This window comes from Meles meles, chromosome 4, assembly GCF_922984935.1.
Source record: "Meles meles chromosome 4, mMelMel3.1 paternal haplotype, whole genome shotgun sequence".
NCBI lineage: Eukaryota > Metazoa > Chordata > Mammalia > Carnivora > Mustelidae > Meles > Meles meles.
Window position 1 is genome coordinate 36279552 of NC_060069.1, and position 24995 is coordinate 36304546.

The window sequence follows — 24995 nt, forward strand, 5'->3', positions numbered from 1 at the left end:
AATCACGTATTACCTGTGTAATCTGTTTCTTAAATAAAGTAAATTCACAAGGGTCTCTTCCAGCGGGGCAGCCTGCGGCGGGGTTATCTGTCAGGTGAGGGATGTCAAGGTGATCAGGAGGATGGTGCTCCAGATGCCGAGGGGACGAGGCCTTGAGGCCCCGCCCAAGAGCAGAGGCAAGGGTCGGAGGGGGGCGTGGGGGCGGTCCAAACGGCACCGCCCTGCACGTCACGTGCTCGCCAGCCGCCAATGGCCGTCTCCGAGCCCACCTTGGGAACGGGGCGGGGCGCCCAGCTGGCGTCACCAGGACAACGGGCGTTGCCGGTGCCTTGTGACTTCGGGCTGTGGGCGCGCTCGCCGCTCTTCGGCCATGGTGAGTCTGGGGCCCCAGTGGGTTGGGCCGCCCGCCCTTCCCCGCCCGGGCCGAACCCCCGCGCGGCCCCTGCTAGGTTCCCGAGGGCGGCGCCGGGGTCGCGGAGAGGCCGGTCTGCGGCCTGCGGGACTGCGGGGCAGGGCAGGACTGGGCGGGCCCGGGGGAGGGGGAGCCCGGGGGGACCCGGAGCGCCCGCCTGCCCCGGGGCGCCGGCAACGCAGCCTTCTCTGCGTTGAAGGTCTGGGCCTCCGCTGGGACCCCCACCCTGTGGGCCGCCGGACAGCGTGACGCTTTTTGGTCCCGGCGAGCCTGGGAAGCCACCCAGAGAGGGTGTGGTTTTTGTTTTTTTTTTGAAGGGATCTGTGTATCATATATTTGTATTAACACTGTTTTGCAGTCTGTGTGCTACCTGTCTTTTTTCTACGCAATTATATATAAATAATACAATACATAGTAGGTATTTCTTTAAAATTCATCATTGACAGGATTTTTAGCGTGTGGAGGAATTTAAATATGTAATTTTGGATTTTCCCTCCTCCTTTTCAAAAAAATGGGGGCATTAAACTGGAGGTCTTCCTTGTGCACAGCCCTTTAAGGGATTTAATTAGTAATCAGTACATTGTAAACGTCTTAAATCATTACTTTTTTTCAAAAAACTTGAGAGTGAGTGGGCATACCACCTGGCCCTTATTAAGCTCGTTTTTAACACCTGACTTGAAGACTCAGCTGAGGTGTTGGCTTTTAGACAGGATTCATGGAGTTGCTGACCCAAAGTGTGATTTCTCCGGAGGCCTCCAAAGGGTGTAAAAGAAGAGAGGAGCTGGACTCTGCTGGGGACACACCTTTGATATAGAATATTTGAGAGGGGTTTGGGGCAGATAATAAAGAAATGCCTGGCTTTAAGAAACAGTTTTTTTAAACGATCACTAGTGTGGATTTGCTTTTTATCTGCAGTGAAGTGCTAATAAGCTGAGAAGGTGGGGGTTCTCCCCAAGTGTCAGTTGGCCTGGAGAGAAAACCTACCATTTGGAACCCTGGCAGACTTTTCTTTTTTTTTTTTTTTGTTTTTTTTTTTTTGTTTTTTTTTTTAAGATTTTTATTTATTTATTTGACAGAGAGAGAGATCACAAGTAGGCAGAGAGGCAGGCAGAGAAAGAGGAGGAAGCAGGCTCCCCGCTGAGCAGAGAGCCCGATGCGGGGCTCGATCCCAGGACCCTGAGATCATGACCCGGGCCGAAGGCAGTGGCTTAATCCACTGAGCCACCCAGGTGCCCCGTGGCAGACTTTTCTTTTCTTTTTTTTTTTTATAACTAGGGAGAGGCATGATAGGAGGAGAAGGTGGCTGGTCTGTATCTATCATTGGATCTGAAAAAAACAACTGCCAGATGTGTGGCCTTTTGATAGTAGCAGGGGAAAAATTACCCACAAATAACAGAAATGTGGTCTTTATTTTGTGTATGTTTCTTTTTAATTCTGAATTGCTTTTAAGTGGCAAATTAATGGAGGCTCACAAGAGTTTTGGAAAATGAATTTACAAAAATCTGAGTGTTGTAAATATTGTAAAATATTATATGTTATATGTGAGAAAAGCTCTTACAATTATAGCAAAGAGAAAGGAAGACTATTCCGGAATTAAATTTTCACAGGTCTCTGAAGTCTTCTATTCCTCCTGTTGCCCATTTTTCTTTTCTTCTCTTCTTCCATCCTGACCCACAGTCCACCTTGATTCACTATTGTGCGTTTTAGAGTTTTCCCTACTTTAAAAGCATTCTACTATACTTGTGTACTAGTAATTGGTTTGCTAAACTTACACATTTTTTTTTGCCTTTTGTCTGCTTTTAAGCATTAAGAATTTCATTCACGGAGCGGATTTAATTTTATGATGAACTGATGCCTGGGCTCCAACAAGAGTGGGGAATGGTTAGTTGTATGGGAGGGGGAATGAGGAAGCTGCCTATGTAATCTCCAGAACTGTATTCAAGATCATAACATCACTGTTCATTGAATGCTTGAATCTAAGCATACAACTTTAGCAGTTGATATGAATGACTTTGCACATGAATTTGGAACTCTGCTTAACTATCTCTCAATGAAAATTTCTTCAATTAAGTCACTAATTTCTGTTCTATAATGACAGCTGGCATTTATTATGTACATTCTAGTGAGATATTTTTCTAAGCACCTCATGTATCTTATTTAGCCATCACAACAACCCTATAAAGAAGATACCATTTCCCCATTTTAGAGATGAGGAAATCGAGGTGTAGAAGAGTAACTTGCCCAAGTCACCCAGCTGATAAATAAGCGAGATTTCAGAACCAGATTGTTTCAGAACCTGCTTGTGTAAACACTAGATTATACTGTAATATATAGTGCCTCAGTGTTCTGTTCCCCCACTATATATGCCAGGTATATGTTAGGAAATTTGTTTTCCTATTTGGATTTTAACATTTTTGAGCACTTAACAAATACTTGTATTTTGTTATTCCTGGCCCTGAGTTAGATACTACAGAGCAGGGTGGTCATGCCTAGTCCTCTCTCCTCTTACTTTTTCCTCCCCTTTTTCACAAAGATGAAATGAAGAGGAATTAATAAAGACAGATTGTTGAATTGGGGTTCATACTCATGGCTGTAATAGCATTGAAAGTTTCTCCTATCATTTCACTTCGCTTTCAGGAATTGACACATACTTTTTGTGAATCACAAAGACCAGTGTTTTACATAAAGCCATTTAGAGTTGGAGGATGAATATATTTTAAAAAATAAAATTCTATTGTCTGAGATTTTTCCTTAGTAATTTTGACATATATTTCAGTTGTATATTCTAAAATTGTTTCCAAAAGACACCAATTTGATTCATATGGATCAGAATATACATTGGGGATACCTTTTGTCATATTTTTGCTGTTGCCTAATACTTTAGCTTATAAGGCAGATGTTTTTTTTTCTCGGAAGTATGACATTGTATCATTACTCTTTTCCCATTTTAACTCGTTCACTTGGACTTTATGGCTATTTTGGTACTTCTCTTTCTGTGTTTATCTATGGTTAGGACTTCTCAGAGGTGTTGGGAAGCACAAGGCGGGGGAGCTTTGCAATAAAATATACCAAGGTTTACAAACAACTTGTAAACTGTGACTGCTTGTCACATGGTATAGTAAAGTGAGCTAATATGCTTATAGAGTGAGATCTATGTCAAAAGATCATAAAAAGGGGCGCTTGTGTGGCTCAGTGGGTTGGGGCCTCTGCCTTCAGCTCGGGTCGTGATCCCGGGGTCCTGGGATCGAGCCCCGCATGGGGCTCTCTGCTTGGCGGGGAGCCTGCTTCCTCCTCTCTCTCTGCCTGCATCTCTGCCTGGTTGTGATTTCTCTCTGTCAAATAAATAAAATTTAAAAAAAAAGATCATAAAAAGAATACATTTTCCTTCTAATAGTAATATTGGTCTCCCTTTGGTCTGCACTGCGCTGGGGATGGAGCATAATTTTTAGAACTGTAACAATAACTTTTTTATAGAGCCCTTTGACACTGTCCAGTTTTAGGCTGATCACTTCACATGTATCTCATTTAATCCTCCCACATCCCTCTGAGATTGATATTATTATACCCATTTAGCAGACTCAGATTGATGAGGTAATTTGTCCAAGGCCATATAGTGAGTGGCAGAGCCTGGATTTGAAGTCAACCAGTATGTGTCTAAAGTCTGGCATCTTAACCATTACACCTTGACTTCTTTCCAAACTAAAGATTGTTCCCAGTGTCTAGCATGATGTACTTTGCCAAGATTAAGAGTCTTCAGTGTTTTATTGGCTGAGCCAGCAAGCTCTTTTTTATTTTATGACAAACTCTATTTTTTTTTTTTAAGATTTTTATTTACTTATTTGACAGAGACAGAGTGAGAGAGGGAACACAAGCAGTGGGAGTGGGAGAGGGAGAAGCGGGCTTGCCACTCGATCCCAGGACCCTGGGATTATGACCTGAGCCAAAGGCAGATGCTTTAACGACTGAGCCACCCAGGCACCCCAACAAACTCTCTATTATGATTTTGTTTAATGACATCCTGTGGGACTTACTTGGCTACCCTCCTTCCCCTGCCTTAAGAGGGCAGACAACCAAAGCTCAAATATGGCCAGCCATGGGTTGGGCTACACTTTTACTTCTGCCTTCCCTGCCACATTTTGTGTCTCACCTCTAACCTCTACCTCTACTACGACCACCTTCAGCACTGGGGTGGCTATGAGAGGGGTGTAAGAAAGCAGAACAGTTGGGAAAAATTTTGTGGAGTCAGAATTGAGGTTCAAACCCAGCTTTTTGAGTTCTCAGTGCTGCCCCTATAATTGTCTTTCCATTAAATTTTCTGTTCTGTGGTTTTCTATCCAGCAAATGTTTATTGTGGGCTACTGGGTGCCAGTCACTCTTATAGGCAGTGGGTGTCCAGCAAGGACACAGGCAAGGCTCTGCCCTCATGGAGCTTACCTTGGGGTGGCAAGAAGATATAATAAACATACAGATAAGGTTGTGAAAGTGCTTTGGAGAAAACTAAAGCTGAGTGAGAGAGAAAGGAAGTTTTAGGGCAGGACAAGAGAGTGGATGAGAGGAGGGAGGAGTTTCTTTTTATATAGAGTATAATGGAAGGCCTCTCTGATAAGATGACATTTGAGCAGAGTCTATTTCCTGGGAATGCCTGGAGATAGGCCATTTTATGAGAAAACCCAAATGCAAACGTCCTGAGGCAAGATCATCCCAGATGTGTTGGAGGAACTGCAAGGAAATCAGTATGGCTGGAGTGTTGTAAGACAGGCGTGCGTGGTAGGAGGTAAGATCAAAGTAGTTAGGCCAAATCACATAGGATTTATAAGCCATTTGAAGAACTTTGTCTTTCCCTTTGTGGGAAGGGGGAAGCGATTGGCAGGGTTTGAGAAGAATGACATAATACAACTTTTAAAAGGACCATTCTGTCTGCTCTGGAAAATACATTTGAGGTATGAGTGAGGGGGAGGAAGGACAAAAACAGAGGACACTAGATAGACATTATCACAGTAATCCATAGGATTAGTTGGTGGATTTGTTGTGAAATAGAGAAGAAAGTCAAGGATGATTTCCATGACTTCAGCCTGAGTGACAGGAAGGAGTTGTCATCTACTAAGATGAAGACCAGGGGAGGAGTAAATTTAGGGTATGGATAAAGAAAACAGGAGTTAGTTTGGGACTTGATAAATTTGTGACGCTCATTAGACATGTAAAATCTAAATACACAATTAGTCTTTCAGAAACTGTGATGTATATATTTTAAAAACACAGACTTAATTGTATCTTGAAGTACTAGATTTGAAGGAGACTTCTGAGTTTCTCTAGCACAGTCCCTTCAGTTTACAAACTAGAAATACTGAAAGGGTAAATGACTCAGACAAATCACCTTTTTACTACCTGTTGTGCAGTATAAAGAACTCCTTTGTGCATACAAAGAACTTCTAGACTGGGAGTCAGGAAATATAAGTTTAAATTGCAGTTGTTTAAGTTTTAAACCTTTTGCAAGTTATTTATCTGCTCTAGGTCTGTTTTCTGTCATCAAAAGGGGTAAGAAAGATTCCTACTTTCTGTGAGGATGTCGCAAGTTGCAAAAGTTAGACGTTTCCACTGTAATAATGAGAAAGGTGAAGAAGCTAGAATATGGTAGTTCTCTAAAAACACACAAGAGCTGAGGACACAAAGACATCTAAATAAATTAAAATCCAGAACATAATGAGCCTTCCCAGAAAAAAAGGAGACACATAGATACTTCCATTTATGGTGGGACAGCAGGAGGAAGAAGAATCTTCTACAGACCAGTGAAGAGAAACCAGCCAAACATTCATTGACTGCATGTGGTCAGGGGTGACAATTTGGAATTTTGAAGAGCCCCAGCCACAGAATAAGGCTTCTCCCACCTGCTACCCCTTTCCCATGGGCCTTCACTGAGTTTAAGAATACAGTATGCTGGAGGCTGGGGTCAGGGAAAGAGAGCTAAGAATGATCCCGAGGTGGGTGGACTCTTAAAGAATAGAGGGAGGGCTGGAGAGTTAATACAAATCTCTCTGAGGCACTAGGGACTTTTACCAAGTATAAAGCAGGCTGGGGCACAGTGGGAGAGCTAACGAATATCCCTCTGTGACCTTCCAGATTTTCACTGAGGACAAGGCAACAGCCTCTCAGAAGGTGGAGTCAGAGCACAGGGTAAAGAGAGACAGACAGATCTTAAGGCACAGACAGTGAAGGGTGCTTAGTGCAGAGCAAAGACAGGTCCCCAGCTGGCAGCAAGAGTGCAAAATAGGGAAAAAATCTCTTGAGTTCAAAAGCAAGCAGCTAAGTTGTACAGCTCAGAGATGTGTGAAGTTTCACCACTGCTCAGATCCTGACTTCTCCTGAAGGTTAAGTTCTCATCTCACCCTAAAATGTTTTTAAGCCATTCTTAAACTGAATCTAATAAATGCTAAAATATATATATATTAATAATAAAATAAAAAAATAAATCTCAAACCCAGCTCAACCATAGATTAAAAGGATTTAGTTCCCTTTACCTCCCCATCTCTACCTTAACCTAATTAAAGAAGGAGCTGCCCTTTGTGGAGGTAAATTACTGGGTTTTTTAAAATTTAAGTATCATTGATATAAAACTGTTAGTTTCAGATGTATAACATAATGATTCAGTATTTGTGTATACTGAGAAATGATTACCACAGTAGGCACAGTTAATATCCATTGCCATATAAGTTATAAAATTTTTTTTCTTGGGACACCTGGGTGGCTCAGTCTGTTGAGCATCTGCGTTCAGCTCGGGTCATGATCCCAGCGTCCTGGGATCACGTCCCACATCCGGCTCCTTGCTGGGCAGGAAGACATCTTCTCCCTCTGCCTGCTTCTCCCCCTGCTTGTGCTCTCTCTCTCCCTCTCTGACAAATAAGTTAATCTTTGAAAAAAAATTTTTTTCTTGTGAAGAGAACTTTTAAATCTACTCTCTTAGTAACTTTCAAATATATGCCATACAGTATTACTGTAGTCATCATGTCGTACTTACATCTCCGTGACTTATTTATTTTCTAATGGGAAGTTTGTACCTTTTGACCCCTTTCACCCACTTTGCTCCCTCCCCACCCCTGGGAACCACAGTCTGTTCTATCTATCAGGTGTGTGTGTTTTATTTAAATTCCACATATATATGAGATCATAGGATATTTGTTTTTCTCTAGGTGACTTATTTCACTTAGCATAAATAATAGGATTTATACCCTCCAGATCCATGTTGTTGCAAATGGCAAGATTTCCTCCTTTTTATGGCTGAATAATATTTGTATTATATTGTGTAATGGTATTTATTATATTGTATAATACATATATATACCACATTTTCTTTATCCATTCATCCATCAGTTGTCATTTAGGTTTTCCATATTTTGGCTATTGTAAATAATGCTGCAGTGAACATGGGGGTACAGATATCTTTTCAGGTTGTTTACCTTTTCTTCAGATAAATACCCAGAAGTAGAATCTGGATCATAGGGTGGTTCTATTTTGAACTTTTTGAGGAAACTCCAGATTGTTTTCTATAGTGGCTGCACCAATTTACATTCCTACCAAAGTGTGCAATATTCCCTTTTCTTCACATCCTTGCCAACACTTGTTACTCCTTGTCTTTTTAATAATAGCCATTGTGACAGGTGAGGTGATCTCATTGTGGTTTTAATTTGCATTTCCCTAATGATTAATGTTGATTGCCTTTCTACAAGTTCGCCATCTATGTGTCTTCTTTGGAAGAATGTTTGTTTAGATCTGCCCATTTTTTAAATTAGATTTTTTTTTTTTTTTTGGCTACAGAGTTGTATGAATTCATTGTATATTTTAGCCATTAACCACTTACCAGATAAATGATTTGCAAATATTTTCTCCTATACAGTAGGTTCATTTTCGTGATGGTGTCCTTTGGTGTGCAACAGGTTGTTTTTTTTTTTTTTTTTTTAAATAATTTGATACAGTTCCACTCTTTACTTTTGGATTTGTTGCCTTTGTTTTTGGTATCAAACCCAACAAACTGTCTCCAAGCTATCGTCAAGGAGCTTACTGCCTGTGTTTTCTTGTAGGAGTGTTATGGTTTCAGATTTTACTTTCAAGTCTTCAATAAAATTTCAAGTCTTTAGTTTTTGTGAATGGTGTAAGATAGTGGTCCAGTTTCATTCTTTTGCATGTGGCTGTCCAGTTTTAGCAACAGCACTTATTGAAGAGACTGTTCTGTCACCACTGTATATTCTCTGTTTGTCATAGATTAATTGATCAGGTATGCATGAGTTTGTTTCTAGGCTCTCTAGTCTATCCTGTTGATCTGTGTGTTTGTTTCTATGCGAATACCATGGTGTTTTGATTATGCTATCTTTGTAGTGTAGTTTGAAATCTGGGATTATAATACCTACAACTTTGTTCTTCTTTCTCAAGATTACTTTGGCTCTTTGGAGGCTTTTGTGGTTCCACATTAATTTTAGGATTCTTTGTTCTAGCTCTGTGAAAAGTATTATCGGTATTTTGATAGGTATGGCACTGAACCTGTAGATTGCTTTGGGTAATGTGGACATTTTAAGAATAGTAATTCTTCCAGTCCATGAAGCATGGTATATTTTTCCATTTATTTTTTTCATCTTCAGTTTCTTTCACTACTGTCTTACAGTTTTCAGAATATAGGTCTTTAACTTCCTTGGTAAATTTATTCCTAGGAATCTTATTACTTTTGATGTAATTGTAAATGGGATTGTTTTCTTAATTTCCTTTTGTTAGTTATTAATGTATAGAAATGCAACTGATTTCTCTAACAATTTTGGATCCTTTACTGAATTGAAACTTTACCGAATTAATTTACTCTAGTAGTGTTTTGGTGGAGTCTTTAGGAATTTATAGATATAGTATAATGTCATCTACAAATAGTGACAGTTGTACTTCTTCCTTTCCAGTTTGGATGTTTTTTATTTCTTTTTCTTGTCTGAGTGCTGTGGCTAGGACTTCCAGTACTATTTTGAATAAAAGTGGTGAGAATAGACATTCTTTTCTTGTTTCTGATCTTAGAGGAAAAGCTTTCAGCTTTTCACTATTAAGATGTTAGCTCTGGGTGTGTCATATATGATCTTTGTTACATTTATGCTGCCTCTAAACTTTGTTGAGATTTTTTCTCATGAGTTGATGTTGAATTTTGTCACATGCTCTTCCTGTATGGAGATGATCATGTGATTTTTATGCTTTGTTTTGTTAATGTGCTGTTTCACATTGATTTCCAGATGTTAAACCATCCTTGCATCTCTAGAATAAATCCTACTTGATTGTGGTGTATGATTCTTCTGATGTATTTTTAAATTTAGTTTGCAAATATTTTGTTGAGGATTATTGCAGCTGCGTTCATCAGAGATATTGATCTGTGATTTTCTTTTTTTGTTACTCTATTTTTGGTTTTGGTGTCAGTGTAATACTGACCTTGTAGAATGAGTTAGAGGCATTCCTTTGCCTTCTGGTTTTTGAAATGGTTTGAGAAAGATAGGTATTAACTCTTCTTTAAATGTTTGGTAGAATTCACCTGGGAAGCCTTCTGGTCTTGGACTTTGGTTTGTTGGGAGTTTTTGATTATTGATTCAGTTTCATTACTGGTAATCAGTCTGTTCATATTCTGTATTCCTGATTTAGTCTTGGAAGATTGTATGTTTCTAGAAATTTATGCATTTTTTTCTAGGTTGTCCAGTTTTTTGACATGTAAATTTTTGTAGTAGTCTCTCATAATCATTTGTACTTGTGAGGTGTGGGTTCTAACTTCCCTACCTTCATTTTTTATGTTTTTTTCCTCTCTCTCTCTCTCTCATTGATGTCTCTGATTAAAGGTTTACCAAATTTAGCTTCTCAAAGAATCAGCTCTTAGTTTCATTGATTATTTTTTCTACTTTTTGTCTCTCATTTATTTCTGTTCTGATCTTTATTATTTCCTTCCTTCTAACTTTGGGCTGTGTTCTTTTTCTAGTTCCTTTAGGTACAAGTTTAGATTGGTTTTAGAGATTTTTCTTTTTTCTTCAGTCAGTCCTATATCACTATAAACTGTCCTCTTAAAACTGCTTTTACTGCATCTCTAAGATTTTGAACTGTTGCATTTCCATTTTTATTTGTCTTTAGAATTTTTAAATTTCCTCTCTGATTTCTTTTTTGACCCACTGATTATTTAGCAGCATGTTGCTTAGCCTCAAAGTATGTGTTTTTTTTTTCCAACTTTTTTTCTAGTTTCATACCACTATGATTGGAAAGGATGCTTGATATGATTTCAGTCCTCCTAAGTTGATTGAGATTTGTTTTGTGGCATAACGTGTGATGCAACCTGAAAAATATCTCATGTGCACTTGAAAAGAAGGTATATTCTGCTGTTTCTGATGGAATGTTCTGTAGTATTTATGTCCATCCTGCCTAATGTGTCATTCAAAGGCATTGTTTTCTTAACTGATTTTCTGTCTGGATGATCTACCCATTAATGCAAGTGAGATGTTAAAGCTTCCTGTTATTATCGTATTGTTGTCTCTTTCTGTGTCTGTTAATATTTGCTTTATATATTTAGATGTCCCTGTGTGTGTGCATAGTTATTTACAATTTCCTTATCCTCTTGTTGGGTTTGATCCCTTTATCACTATGCAGCAATACTCTTTTTTTGGCCTTTTATTACAGTCTGTTTTAAAGTCTGTTTTGTCTACTCTAAGTATTGCTACCCCATCTTTTTTTCTACTTCCATCTTTTTTTTCCCATCCCTTCACTTTCAGTCTGTACATATCTTTAGATTTGTAGTGAGTCTCTTTTAGGCCACATATAAATTTTTTTTAATCAATTCATTCTTCTGTCGTTTGAATGGAGCATTTAGTGCATTTACATTTTAAGTGATTATTGATAGGTGTGTACTTACTGCCATTTTCTTAATTTCTGATTGTTTTTTTAGTTTCTTGTTCCTTTCTTCTCTTGCTCTCTTCCCTTGTTTGATGACTTTCTTTAGTATTGTGCTTGGATTCTTTTTTCTTTTTTTTTTTTTTTTTTGTTTTCATAGGTTTTTGGTTTGGTCACCATGAAGTTCATGTATAACATTCTATATATATAGCAGTCTATATTAAGTTAGCTGTTGTTTAAGTTTGAACACATTCTGTAAGCACAACATTAATCCTCCACATTTTATGTATATGATGTTATATTGTATATCTTTTTATTTTCTGGATCTCTTGACTGATTTTTGTAGATATAATTGATTTTACTACTTTTATCTTTTAATCTTCATTTTAGCTTTATAAGTGATTAATCTGCTACCTTTACTGTAAGTTTGCTTTGATCAGTGAAGTTTTTTCCTTTCCTTCCCTCTAGTTACTGCCTTTTCTTTTCCATTTAAAAAGTCCCTTTAACATTTCTTGTAAGGCCAGGTTAGTGGTGATGAATTACTTTAACTTTTGTTTTTCTGGAAAACTCTTTATTGCTCCCCAATTCTGAATGATAACTTTGCTGGGTAGAATATTCTTGGTTGTAGGCTTTTTGCTTTCAGCACTTTGACTATTTCATGCCACTCTCTCTGTCCTGCAAAATTTCTGCTGAAAAATCATCTTGTAGCTTTATGGGATTTCCCTTGTACTTAACAGTTTACTTTTTTTTTGCTGCTTTGAAGATCATCTTTCATTTTTACCATTCTAATTATTATGCGACTTAGTGCAGACTATGTTGGGTTCATTTTGTTTGGTGCTTTCTGTGCTTCCTTCAACTGGTACCCTTTTCCTTCCCCAGGTTAGGAAAGTTTTTAGCTATTATTTCTTCAAATAAGTTTTCTATTCTTTCTCTACTTCTGGGACTTCTAAAATGTGAATGTTAGCATGCTCAGTGTTAATCCCAGAGGTCCCTTAAACTATCCTCATTTTTTTAAGTTCTTTTTTCTTTTTGCTGTTCATCTTGGTTGCTTTCCACTCCCCTGCTTTTTAGATTGCTGATCTGTTCTTCTGTATCCCCTAATCTGCTTGTATTTTTCACTTCAGTTACTGTTTTTTTCAGTTCTGACTGGTTCTTTATATGTTTTCTCTTTGTTGAAGTTCTCACTGAGTTCATCAACTCTTCTCTCAAATCCAGTGAGTATCTTAATGCCCATTACTTTAAATTCTTTATCAGGTATATTGCTTATCTTCATTTACTTACAAATTTTTTGGAATTTTGTCTTGTTCTTTTGTTCAGAACATATTCCTCTGTCTCATTTTGTCTGAATCAGTGTTTGTTTCTATGTATTAGGTAGGGTCAGCTATGTCTCCCAGTGTTGAAAGTGGTGGCCTTATATAGAAGGCCACTGTGTTGCCCAGTAGCACAGTCTCTCCTGGTCACCAGAACCAGGCACTCCAGGGGGTATCTTCTATGTAGGCTGCATGTGCCCTTCTATTGTCGCTTAGCTACAGCTGCTGTAGGCATGCTGGTGGACAGGGCTGAACTGCCCAGCTGTCTGCAGTGATTCATTGTGACTGCTACAGATGCATTTTGGACAGAGCTTGCCCTCAGTGGACTGAGAGGCCTGGCTATAGCTGCTGTGGTTGTGCTGGTGGATAAGGTTCACTCCCCTGTCTCCTCAAGGTGGGAGTTATTTTGTAGGATTGGTGATTCTGGCCCGGGCTGCCTGCTCTGTGTGGTGGGGTGAGAACTGCTTTGGAAGGGCATTTGCTAAGTTAGGTCCACAGAGGAACTCCACGTTGGGACCAGTGGTATTAAGAAGGTACATGGAGGGTGTCAGAACTGGTTCCCACAAGTATAAAGCCAGCTAGACTGAAAGAAGTAAAGAGAAGTGACACCCACCAGCAGTTCCTCTCCCAAAGAAAGCTCTTGCATATCCCTTGCACCCCCAGGGATCTGCAAGATTCTAAAATTAGTCTGTGAATCTCCTTTGTGTATAACCCAAGTGCCTTTCAAACTGCTCTTTCTCTGCTGTATCTTGGAATGAGTGGTACAGCATGCAGGCCCTTTAAGAGCAGAGACTTGGTTTCCTATGGCTCTCTGGCACTCCTGGTGTTATTTCCTGCTGATTTTAAAAAAAATTTTATTAACATATAATGTATTATTAGCCTCAGGGGTATATGTCTGTGAATCATCAGGCTTACACAATTCACAGCACTCACCATAGCCCATACCCTCCCCCAATGTCCATAACCCAACCATCCTCTCCTTACCCCCCTACAGCCCCAGGCAACCCTCAGTTTGTTTTGTGAGATTAAGAGTCTCTTATGGTTTGTCTCTGTCCTGATCCCATCTTGTTTCATTTTTTCCTTCCCTAGCCCCTAAACCCCCTACTTTGCCTCTCAGATTCCTCATATCAGGAAGATTGTATGATAATTGTCTTTCTCTGATTGACTTATTTTGCTCACCATAATACCCTCTAGTTCCATCCATGTCGTTGCAAATGGCAAGATTTCATTTCTTTTGATGGTTGCATAGTATTCCATTGTATATATACACCACCTCTTCTTTATCCATTCATCAGTTGATGAACATCTAGATTCTTTCCATAGTTTGGCTATTGTGGACATTGCTGCTATAAACATTCGGGTGCACATGCCCCTTTGGATCACTACATTTGTATTTTTAGGGTAAATATCCAGTAGTGCGATTGCTGGGTCATAGAGTAGCTCTATTTTCAACTTTTTGAGGAACCTCCATGCTGTTTTCCAGAGTGACTGCACCAGCTTGCATTCCCACCAGCAGTGTAGGAGGGTTCCCCTTTCTCCACATCCTCGCCAGCATCTGTCGATTCCTGACTTGTTAATTTTAGCCATTCTGACTGGTGTGAGGTGGTTTCTCATTGAGGTATCGATTTGTATTTTCCTGATGCCAAGTGATGTGGAGCACTTTTTCATGTGTCTGTTGGCCATCTGGATGTCTTCTTTGCGGAAATGTCTGTTCATGTTCTCTGCCCATTTCTTGATTGGATTATTTGTTCTTTGGGTGTTGAGTTTGATAAGTTCTTTAAGATTTTGGACACTAGCCCTTTATCTGATATGTCATTTGCAAATATCTTCTCCCATTCTGTCAGTTGTCTTTTGGTTTTGTTAACTGTTTCCTTTCCTGTGCAAAAGCTTTTGATCTTGATGAAGTCCCAATAGTTCAATTTTGCCCTTGCTTCCCTTGCCTTTGGCGATGTTCCTAGGAAGATGTTGCTGCCACTGAGGTCGAAGAGGTTGCTGCCTGTGTTCTCCTCAAGGATTTTGATGGATTCCTTTCTCACATTGAGGTTCTTCATCCATTTGGAGTCTATTTTCGTGTGTGGTGTAAGGAAGTGGTCCAGTTTCATTTTTCTGCATGTGGCTGTCCAATTGTCCCAGCACCATTTATTGAAGAGGCTGTCTTTTTTCCATTGGACATTCTTTCCTGCTTTGTCGAAGATTAGTTGACCATAGAGTTGTGGGGCTATTTCTGGGCTCTCTATTCTGTTCCATTGATCTATGTGTCTGTTTTTATGCCAGTACCATGCTTGGTGATGACAGCTTTGTAATAGAGCTTGATGTCTGGAATTGTGATGCCTCCAACTTTGGCCTTCTTTTTCATCATTCTTCTGGCTATTTGAGGTCTCTTCTGGTTCCATATAAATTTTAGGATTATTTATTCCATTTCTTTGAAAAAAATGGATGGCATTTTGATAGGGATTGCATTAAACTTATAGATTGCTTTAGGTAGCATAGACATTTTCACAGTATTTCTTCTCCCAATCCATGAGCATGGAACATTTTTCCATTTCTTAGTGTCTTCCTCAATTTCATGAGTACTTTATTGTTTTCTGAAACCAGATTCTTTGCCTCTTTATCTAGGTTTACTCCTAGGTATCTTATGGTTTTGGGTGCAATTGTAAATGGGATCGACTCCTTAATTTCTCTTTCTTCTGTCTTGTTGTTGGTGTATAGAAATGCAACTGATTTCTGTACATTTATTTTATGTCCTGATGCTTTACTGAATTCCTGTACAAGTTCTAGCAGATTTGGAGTAGAATCTTTTGGGTTTTCCACATAAAGTATCATATCATCTGCAAAGAGTGATAGTTTGACTTCTTTGTTGCCGATTTGGATGCCTTTAATTTCTTTTTGTTGTCTGATTGCTGAGGCTAGGACTTCTAGTACTATGTTGAATAGCAGTGGTGATGAAGGCCATCTCTGCCATGTTCCTGACCTTAGCAGAAAAGCTCTCAGTTTTTCTCCATTGAGAATGATATTCACTGTGGGTCTTTCACAGATGGCTTTATCCCTACACTTTGAAGAGTTTTGATCAAGAAAGGATGCTGTACTTTGTCAAATGCTTTTTCAGCATCTATTGAGAGTATCATATGGTTCTTGTTCTTTCTTTTATTAATGTATTGTATCACACTGATTGATTTGCAGATGTTGAACCAACCTTGAAGCCCTAGAATGAATCCCACTTGGTTGTGGTGAATAATCCTTTTAATGTACTGTTGGATTCTATTGGCTAGTATTTTGGTGAGCATTTTTGCATGTGTGTTCATTGAGGATATTGGTCTGTAATTCTCTTTTTTGATGGGATCCTTGTCTGGTTTTGGGATCAAGGTAATATTGGCCTTATAAAATGAGTTTGCAAGTTTTCCTTCCATTTCTATTTTTTGCAACAGTTTCAGGAGAATAGGTATTAATTCTTCTTTAAATGTTTGGTAGAGTTCCCCTGGGAAGCCGTCTGGCCCTGGGCTCTTGTTTTTTGGGAGATTTTTGATGACTGCTTCAATCTCCTTACTGCTTATGGGTCTGTTCAGGTTTTTTATTTCTTCCTGGTTCAGTTTTGGTAGTTTATATGTGTCTAGGAATGCATCCATTTCTTCCAGATTGTCAAACTTATTGGCGTATAGTTGCTCATAGTATGTTCTTATAATTGTCTGTATTTCTTTGGTGTTGGTTGTGATCTCTCCTCTTTCATTCATGATTTCATTAATTTGGGTCCTTTCTCTTTTCTTTTTGATAAGTCTGGCCAGGGCTTTGTCAATCTTATTAATTCTTTCAAAGAACAAGCTCCTAGTTTTGTTTATTTGTTCTACTCTTTTTATGGTTTCTATCTCATTGATTTCTGCTTTAATTTGTATTATTTCTCTTCTCCTGCTGGGTTTAGGCTTTATTTGCTGTTCTTTCTCCAGCTCCTTTAGGTGTAGGGTTAGATTGTGTATTTGAGACCTTTCTTGTTTCTTGAGAAAGGCTTGTATTGCTATATATATTCCTCTTAGGAGTGCCTTTACTGTGTCCCACAGATTTTGAACCGTTGTGTTTTCATTTTCATTTGTTTTCATGAATTTCTTCAATTCTTCTTTAATTTCCTGGTTGACCCATTAATTCTTTAGTAGGATGCTCTTGAGCCTCCATGTATTTGAGTTCTTTCAAACCTTCCTCTTGTGATTGAGTTCTAGTTTCAGAGCATTGTATTCTGAAAATATGCAGGGCATGATCCCAGTCTTTTGGTACTGGGTAAGACCTGATTTGTGACCAAGGATGTGATCTATTCTGGATAACATTTCATGTGCACTAGAGAAGAATGTGTATTCTGTTGCTTTGGGATGGAATGTTCTGAATATATCTGTGATGTCCATCTGGTCCAGTGTGTCATTTAAGGCCTTTATTTCCTTGTTGATCTTTTTCTTGGATGATCTTTCCATTTCAGTGAGGGGGGTATTAAAGTCCCCTACTATTATTGTATTATTGTCAATGTGTTTCTTTGATTTTGCTATTAATTGGTTTATATAGTTGGCTGCTCCCCTGTTAGGGGCATAGATATTTAAAATTGTTAGATCTTGTTGTACAGACCCTTTGATTATGTTACAGTGTCCTTCCTCATCTCTTATTATAGTCTTTGGTTTAAAATCTAATTTATCTGATAGAAGGATTGCCACCTCAGCTTTCTTTTGATGTCCAGTAACATGGTAGATAATTTCCCCTCACTTTAAATCTGGAGGTGTCCTTGGGTCTAAAATAAGTTTTTTGTAAACAGCTTATAGATGGGTTTTGTGTTTTTATCCATTCTGATACCCTGTGCCTTTTGATTGGGGCATTTAGCCCATTTACATTCAGGGTAACTATTAACAATATGAATTTAGGGCTAATGTATTGCCTGTAAGGTGACTGTTACTGTATATTGTCTCTGTTCCTTTCTAGTCTACAACTTTTAGGCTCTCGCTTTGCTTAGAGGACCCCTTTCAGTATTTCCTGTGGGGCTGGTTTGGTGTCTACAAATTCTTTTAGTTTTTGTTTGTCCTGGAAGCTTTTTATCTCTCCTTTATTTTCAGTGATAGATTACCTGGATATAGTATTCTTGGTTGCATGTTTTTCTTGTTTAGTGCTCTGAATATATCATGCCAGTTCTTCCTTGCCTGCCAGATCTCTGTGGATAAGTCTGCTGCCAATCTAATATTTTTCCATAGTATTTACAGACTTCTTGTCCTGGACTGCTTTCAGGATTTTCTCTTTGTCACTAAGCTTGTAAATTGCACTATTAGATGACGGAGTGTCGACCTATTTTTATTGATATTGATGGGGGTTCTCTGTGCCTCCTGGATTTTGATGCTTGTTCCCTTTGCCATATTAGGGAAATTCTCTACAATAATTTGCCCAATATACCTACTGCCCCCAATCTCTTTCTTCTTCTGGAATCCCAATTATTTTAATATTGTTTTGTCTTATGGTGTCACTTATCTCTCGAATTCTCCCCTTGTGGTCCAGTAGTTGTTTGTGTTTCTTTTGCTCAGCTTCTTTATTTGCTGTCATTTGTTCTTCTGTATCACTAGTTCTCTCTTCTGCCTCATTTATCCTAGCAGTAAGAGCCTCCATTTTTTATTGCACCTCATTAATAGCTTTTTTGATTTCAGCTTGGTTAGATTTTAGTTCTTTTATTTCTCCAGAAAGGGCTTTTATTTCTCCAGACAGGGTTTCTCTAATATCTTCCATGCCTTTTTCAAGCCCAGCTAGCACCTTGAGAATCGTCATTCTGAACTCTAGAGCTGACATATTATTACCAATGTCCATATTGATTAGGTCCTTAACCTTCAGTACTGGCTCTTGTTCTTTTTTTGTGGTGAGTTTTTCTGCTTTGTCATTTTATCCAGATAAGAATATATGAACAAGAGAATATAATACTAAAAGGGTGGCAAAGTCCCCAGAAAAATGTATGCTAATCAAATCAGAAAAGACCCCAGATCAGGGGGAAAAGAAAAGGGGTAAAAAGAAGTCTAAAAATTTTTTTAAAAATTAAAAATTTTATATATATATATATTAGACTCGTGAATAGAACAGAGCCATCCACTTGATTCTGGGTGTATTTTGGTCTCTTAGAAGTAACTACCTCCCAAAATTTTAAGGAAAGAAAAACTTATATATATATATATATATATATATATATATATATACACAAAAATAAGGGCAAACATCATGAACGGATGGAATATGACTGTAAAGAGAAGAACGTTTTAAAAAATTCTAAAAAAAGGAATTGATATGATAAGTTGGTTGGAAAAAGAAAGAAAAAGAAAGTGGAGAGAATTTGCTCAGGCTGGAGACTAGAACAGAGCCCTGTGCTAGATTAAGGTATATTTTGATCTATTAGAAGAAATTGTATCCCAAAATTTTTTAGAAGAAAAAACCCTATATGTGTACAAAAAATAAAGTTAGATACAATGAAAGATAAAATATGACTATAATAATGAAGGTTTAAAAAGATTTTTTTAGAAAGGTATTGTTAAGATAAACTAGTTAAAAAACTTTAAAAGAGGAAAGAGGAAACGTTTAAAACATTAGAATAAGAAAAAAATAAAAATATTTAATTAACTTTGCAAGACCAAAGAATCATGGGGAGAAGCCATGAATTCCATGCTTTGCTTTCCCTTCCTCTGGATTCCGCTGTTCTCCTTGATCAGTGAGTTTGGTCTTGACTGGATGTTATTGCTGATCTTCTGGGGGAGGGGCCTATTGTAGTGATTCTCAAATGTCTTTGCCCAAGGCCGAATTGCCCTGCCCTTGCCAGGGGCTGGCCTGTGTAATCTGCTCGGGTTTGCTCTCGGGAGCTTTTGTTTCCTGAACACTTTCTGTAGAGCTCTGTAGGACAGCAATGAAAATGGTGGCCTCCCAGTCTTTGGCCAGGAGTAGTCAAGAGCTCAGGGCCTACTTCTCAGTGTGCCCTCGGAGAAAAGTGCTCAATCACTCCTGTCCCCCTGGTCTCTGGCTGTGCTCAGATCTCACCGGCCTGTGACCGAGCATTTCTGTCTGGCACACAGCCCCATTTGGAGTCTCCAAACCCAGCAGATCCATGCCACTCTGCTCTTCTGGTGGAGGAAGGTGGGTCTCCCTGGATCTGCCACTTGTGGGGTCCCTGCTCAAAGAGCAGTGGTATGACTGTGCTGTGGATCACAGTTTAAGGTAACCCTGAACTGAGAGCTCACTCCTTGGCTCCATCTCTGTAGCTGGCTTCTCTGCTTTGATACCTGTGAGCTCTGCTACACTCAGACACCCCCGATCCTTCTGTGACCCCATGGGACCTGAGACCACACTGTCCCCGCGAGGGCTCCACCCCTGCTTAGCCTCTGGAGTGATGTCCCTCAGTGGAGCTGAATTTTCAAGTTTGGATTTTGTGTTCCGTTGCTCCACCTTTTGCCAGGAGTTGGCCCTTTCCCCTTCAGCCTATCTTCCTGTCGCTTTGGATTCACTTCTCCGCACATTCTACCTTTCAGAAAGTGGTCAGTTTTCTGTTTCTAGAATTGCTGCTCTTCTCTTCAATCTCCTGTTGGGTTTGTAGGTGTTTGGAATGGTTTGATAAACTATCTACCTGAACTCCTGTGACCTGATGTCATCTCAGTCTGCTACTCCTCTGCCATCTTGACTCCTCACCTGATTTTTTTTTAAGATTTATATATCATTTTATTGGGCACTTGGGTGGCTCAGTCAGTTAAGCATCTGTCTGCCTTTGGCTCAGGTCATGATCCCAGGGTCCTGGGCTTAAGCCCGGCATTAATGTTTGTTGGGAAGTGTTTGATTACTGATTTAATCTCTTTACTAGTAATCAGTCTCCAGAATTTCTATATTTTCATTATTCCTTCTTGGTAGGTTGTGTATTTCTAAGAATTTACCCACTTTTTTTATGTTGGCCAATTTTTTTATTTTTTTATTTTTTTATTTTTTTTGGCATGTAGTTTTTAATAGAAGTCTCTTATATCTCTTTATATTTCTGTGGTACCAATTGTAACATCTTTTGTTTCTAATTTTATTGCATCCTCTCTCTCTTTTTCCCTGATGAGCATGATTAAAATATCTCCTAACAAATGTAAGTCAAAGAGCAGATGGCTTCATAGGTGAATTGTATAAAATATTAAATAGTTAGTATCAATGCTTTTCAAGTTCTGCCAAAAAAAATAGAAAAGAGAACATTTAAAAACTCATTTTACAAAGCCAGCATTACCCTGATATCAAAACCAGACAAGGATGCCAAAAGAAAATTTTAAGGCAATATCCCTGATGAACATAGATGCACTGTTTATCTTTTCAAAGAAACAGCCCTTCATTTCATTGAACTTTGTAAATTACTGTTCTTTATATATAATATCTGACATAGAATAACAAATTATGAGATATGCAAAGAAATAAGAAAATGTCAGGAGTGATGAGAAACAAAGTCAGTGATCCAGATGTTGAACATGGTGAACAGAAAATATTAGCAGGAAGATAGAAAACTATAGAAAGAACCAATATGGAATGCTAGAAATGAAAAATATATCAGAAGTTAAGTAGTCATTTGATGGGCTTAATAGTACACTGGACACCAAACCCAAGCAAGATGAATACAAAGAAGTCTAAACTTAGGCAAGTCATAGTCAATTGCTGAAAATCAAAGGTTTTTTGTAAAGGAGGTAGAAAAGAAAAATATATAAAAGGAAACGATAATATAAATGAGAACTGACATCTTTTCAGAAACAGTGCAGACCAGAGAACAATTGTATAACTTTTTTTTTTTTTGAAGATTTTAGTTATTTACTTGTCAGAGAGAGCACAAGCAGGCAGAGTGGCGGCAGAAGCAGAGAGAGAGAAGCCAGCTTCCCACTGAGCAAGGAGCCAGATGAAGGACTCGATCACAGGACCTTGGGATCATGACCTGAGCCAAAGGCAGCCACTTAACCATCTGAGCCACCCAGGCATCCCATGGCATAACTTTTTAAATGATTTTTTTTTTTCAAGGCAAACATGCTAACTTGGAATTCTATATACACGGAGATATTTTTAAAAATACGGTAGAAATAAAGACATTTTCTGGCAGACAAAAGTAAAAACAATTTGTCTATAGCAGACCTATACAGTAAGAAACATTGAAAGAAGTATTTTAGTGCGAAGGGAAGTGTTAATAAAAGAAACTCAGAGCTAAAGAAAGGAATGCATTACACCAGGAAGGTAAATGTAAGATTAAAGGATTAAAATAAAAGATAAAAAGATTATGGCTGTGTAAAGCAAAGATAATAGCAGTGTATTATTTAATACTTAGTATAAGAAGTAAGATATAGGGGAGCCTGGGTGGCTCAGTGGGTTAAAGCCTCTGCCTTTGGCTTGGGTCATGATCCCAGGGTCCTGGGATCAAGCCCCACATTGGGCTCTCTGCTCAGCAGGGAGCCTGCTTCCCTTCCTCTCTCTGCCTGCCTCTCTGTCTACTTGTAATCTCTGTCAAATAAATAAATAAAAATCTTAAAAAAAAAAGTAAGACATATAACTATAAATGCAAAACGGGAGGAAATGAAGTTTGTGATAAGCTAAAGATGCACTCTCTAATCACTAGACCAAACCTTAAAAAAAATACAAACAGCCAAAGCTATGTGGTCATTAAAAGAAATTAAATAATATTGCTTTACTAAAAATGTCATGAAAGCAGGAACAAAGAACAGACAAGACAAATGGAAGGTGATGTCAGAATGGTAGACAAAATTAATATCAAGAATTACATTAAATATAAATATAAGTAGGCCATACACTCCAGTTAAAAGTTAGCAGTTGTCAAACTGTATAAAATAACATGACTCAATATGCTATCTGTAAGAGACACTTTAAATATAAAGGCACACCAGGTGCCATCGATAGATGAATAGATAAAAAAAGTATAATATATATCTCACATAATGGAATATATTCAGCCATAAAAAGAATGACATCTCACCATTTGCAACAACATGGATGGAGCTAAAGAGTATAATGCAAAGCAAAACAAGGCAGTCAAATAAGGACAAATACCATATGATGATTTCACTGACGGGGAATTTAAGAAACAAAAAAGATGGACAAAGGAAAAAAGAGACAAACAAGAAACAGACTCTTAAAAAAATATATTCTATTTATTAGAGCATGAGCAGGGGGAGGGTCAGAAGGAGAGGGAGAGGGACAAACAGACTTCACATTGAGCAGGGAGCCCCATGCGGGGCTTGATCCCAGGGCACTGAGATTATGACCTGAGCTGAAGTCAGACATCTAACTGACTGGACCACCAGCAACCCCAAGAAACAGACACTTAACTATAGAGAACAAACTGATGCTTACCAGAGGGGAGGTAAGTAGGGGAATGGGTGAAATAGGTGATGGGGATTAAAGAGTGCACTTAACATGATGAGCACTGAGTGATTTTTAAAATTATTGAATCACTAAATTGAAACTAATCTGAAACTAATAGAACACAGTAAACTATATTGGGATTAAAATAAAAATACAAGAAGGGGGTGCCTGGGTGGCTCAGTGGATTAAGTCTCTGCATTATGCTCAGATCATGATCTCAGGGTTCTGGGATTGAGGCCTACATCAGGCTCTCTGCTCGATGGAGAACCTGCTTCCCTCTCTCTCTCTGCCTTCCTCTCTGCCTACTTGTGATCTCTGTCAAATAAATACATTAAATCTTTTTAAAAAAAAAGATGTGATCTATGCATATGTGTATGTATTTGTATATGTGTATATGTATATATTTATATATAACTACAATATATATATAATTATAGTAAATGGTAACTACATTTATTATGGTGAGATTTTATAATATATGTAATTGTTAAATCACTATATTTTACACCTGAAACTAATATTTAAAAGATAAGAAGGCTTTTTCTTTAAAACTTTGTTTTTTAAATGTTTTATTTATTTGACAGAGAGATTGCCAGCACAGGTAGGGGGAGCAACAGGCAGACAAAGAGGGAGAAGCCGGCTTCCCTCTCAGGAGGGAGCCTGATGTGGGGATGGAGCCTGATGCAGGGCTCCATCCTAGGACGCTGGGATCATGACCTGAGCCAAAGACAGATGCTTAACCTACTGGGCCACCCAGGTGCCCCAAGACTTTTTTTTTTTTGAAGTTAGTGCTTGTGACTCTTAAAATAATATTGTTGAGGAGGATCAAAGATACTGGTGGAGTAGGAGGATCCTAGGCTCATCTTATCCCATGAATACAACTAGGTAACTATCAAATCACCTTAAATACCCCAGAAATTGGCCTGAACTGACAGAACAAACGCCACAACTAAAGGGAGTGAAGAGGCCACATCGAAGAAGTCAGAAAGTACAGATACATGCATTAAGGGAAAAACGGGTCACCAGTACTTTGGAGAGGAGGGAGCCATGGTCTTAGGGGAGGGTGAGAGGGAGAGAGGAGCATACAGGGATATGTACAAGGAGAACACCAAGGCACCAGTGCCTGCTTTTGTTGATTTTGATGGGAGTACTCTTTGCTTTCTGGATCTGGATGTCACCTTCCTCAGAGTAGGGAAGTTTTCTGCTATTATTTCTTGAACATTTCCCCAAAGCCATTGGCCTGGAAAATGAAAGGGGCTGAATTTAGTGAGTTCTTAAAACCAATAGGGCTTAAAGCCTGGAGTTTTAAAGGTCAGTGGGTTTGCTTGGGATAGAGTAGGGAGGGCACTGCCCTGCTCCTGAAGAGAAGGCAGGCATACAACCTGGGGACAGACAGTGTGGGAACAGTGATCTAAAGAACACCTGGGGTGCACAGTGGGAGATGATTCACTTGTCTTGGAGGGTGTTCCGGGAATCAACATTCACAGAGTTGCCTCTCCAGGAACAGGGGAGTTGGCTGGCACCATTTCCCTCCCCACCCCTCATAAACGTAGAACATAAACACAGTGCTAACATTGGCTGACTAACTTCTTTACACCAAACTTCTTTACACTTTACAGAGTACCAGTATCTCTACTGCCACCCCCAGCACTTTGGCAGGACTTCCCTTCTCAGTCAAGCTTGCCTCAGTTCCAGTGTGGCATCTTCTCCCCCAGAAGAACAGCACAAACCCCTGCCCACACCACATCTCTGCCAGAGACTTCTGCATGGCCTCAGTTGTAGTGGAAGTAGCATCAGGTCTCATTTAACAAGCAGACCAGAGCACACCTAGTTAACGCTTACCACATTCAGACCAGGGAGCAAAACACTGCCCATAGCAGACCAAAGAGCCTCTACAGACAACTGGCCTGAAGGACAGAGTAGCCAAAACACAAAAGTAGATAATCCCTGAAGTGCCAGGCCCTGAGCACTATATGACCTCTTTGTAAGGCCATTACTTTCAGGAGAAGACATAACAGACTTTTTTAACATGC

At 39.0% G+C, this 24995-nt stretch overlaps 1 protein-coding gene across 2 annotated transcripts in view; it reads left to right on the top strand.

Annotated features, from left to right (window-relative positions):
• Positions 1-300: 300 nt before the first annotated feature.
• Positions 301-24995, top strand: part of FBXL2 (F-box and leucine rich repeat protein 2) — a 140879-nt gene continuing 116184 nt past the window's right edge. For both annotated transcript variants that reach the window (XM_046001458.1, XM_046001459.1), the window contains exon 1: positions 301-373. In XM_046001458.1, the coding sequence (XP_045857414.1) occupies positions 371-373 (3 nt within the window). In that variant the 5' untranslated portion in view covers positions 301-370. The remainder of the gene's footprint in view (positions 374-24995) is intronic.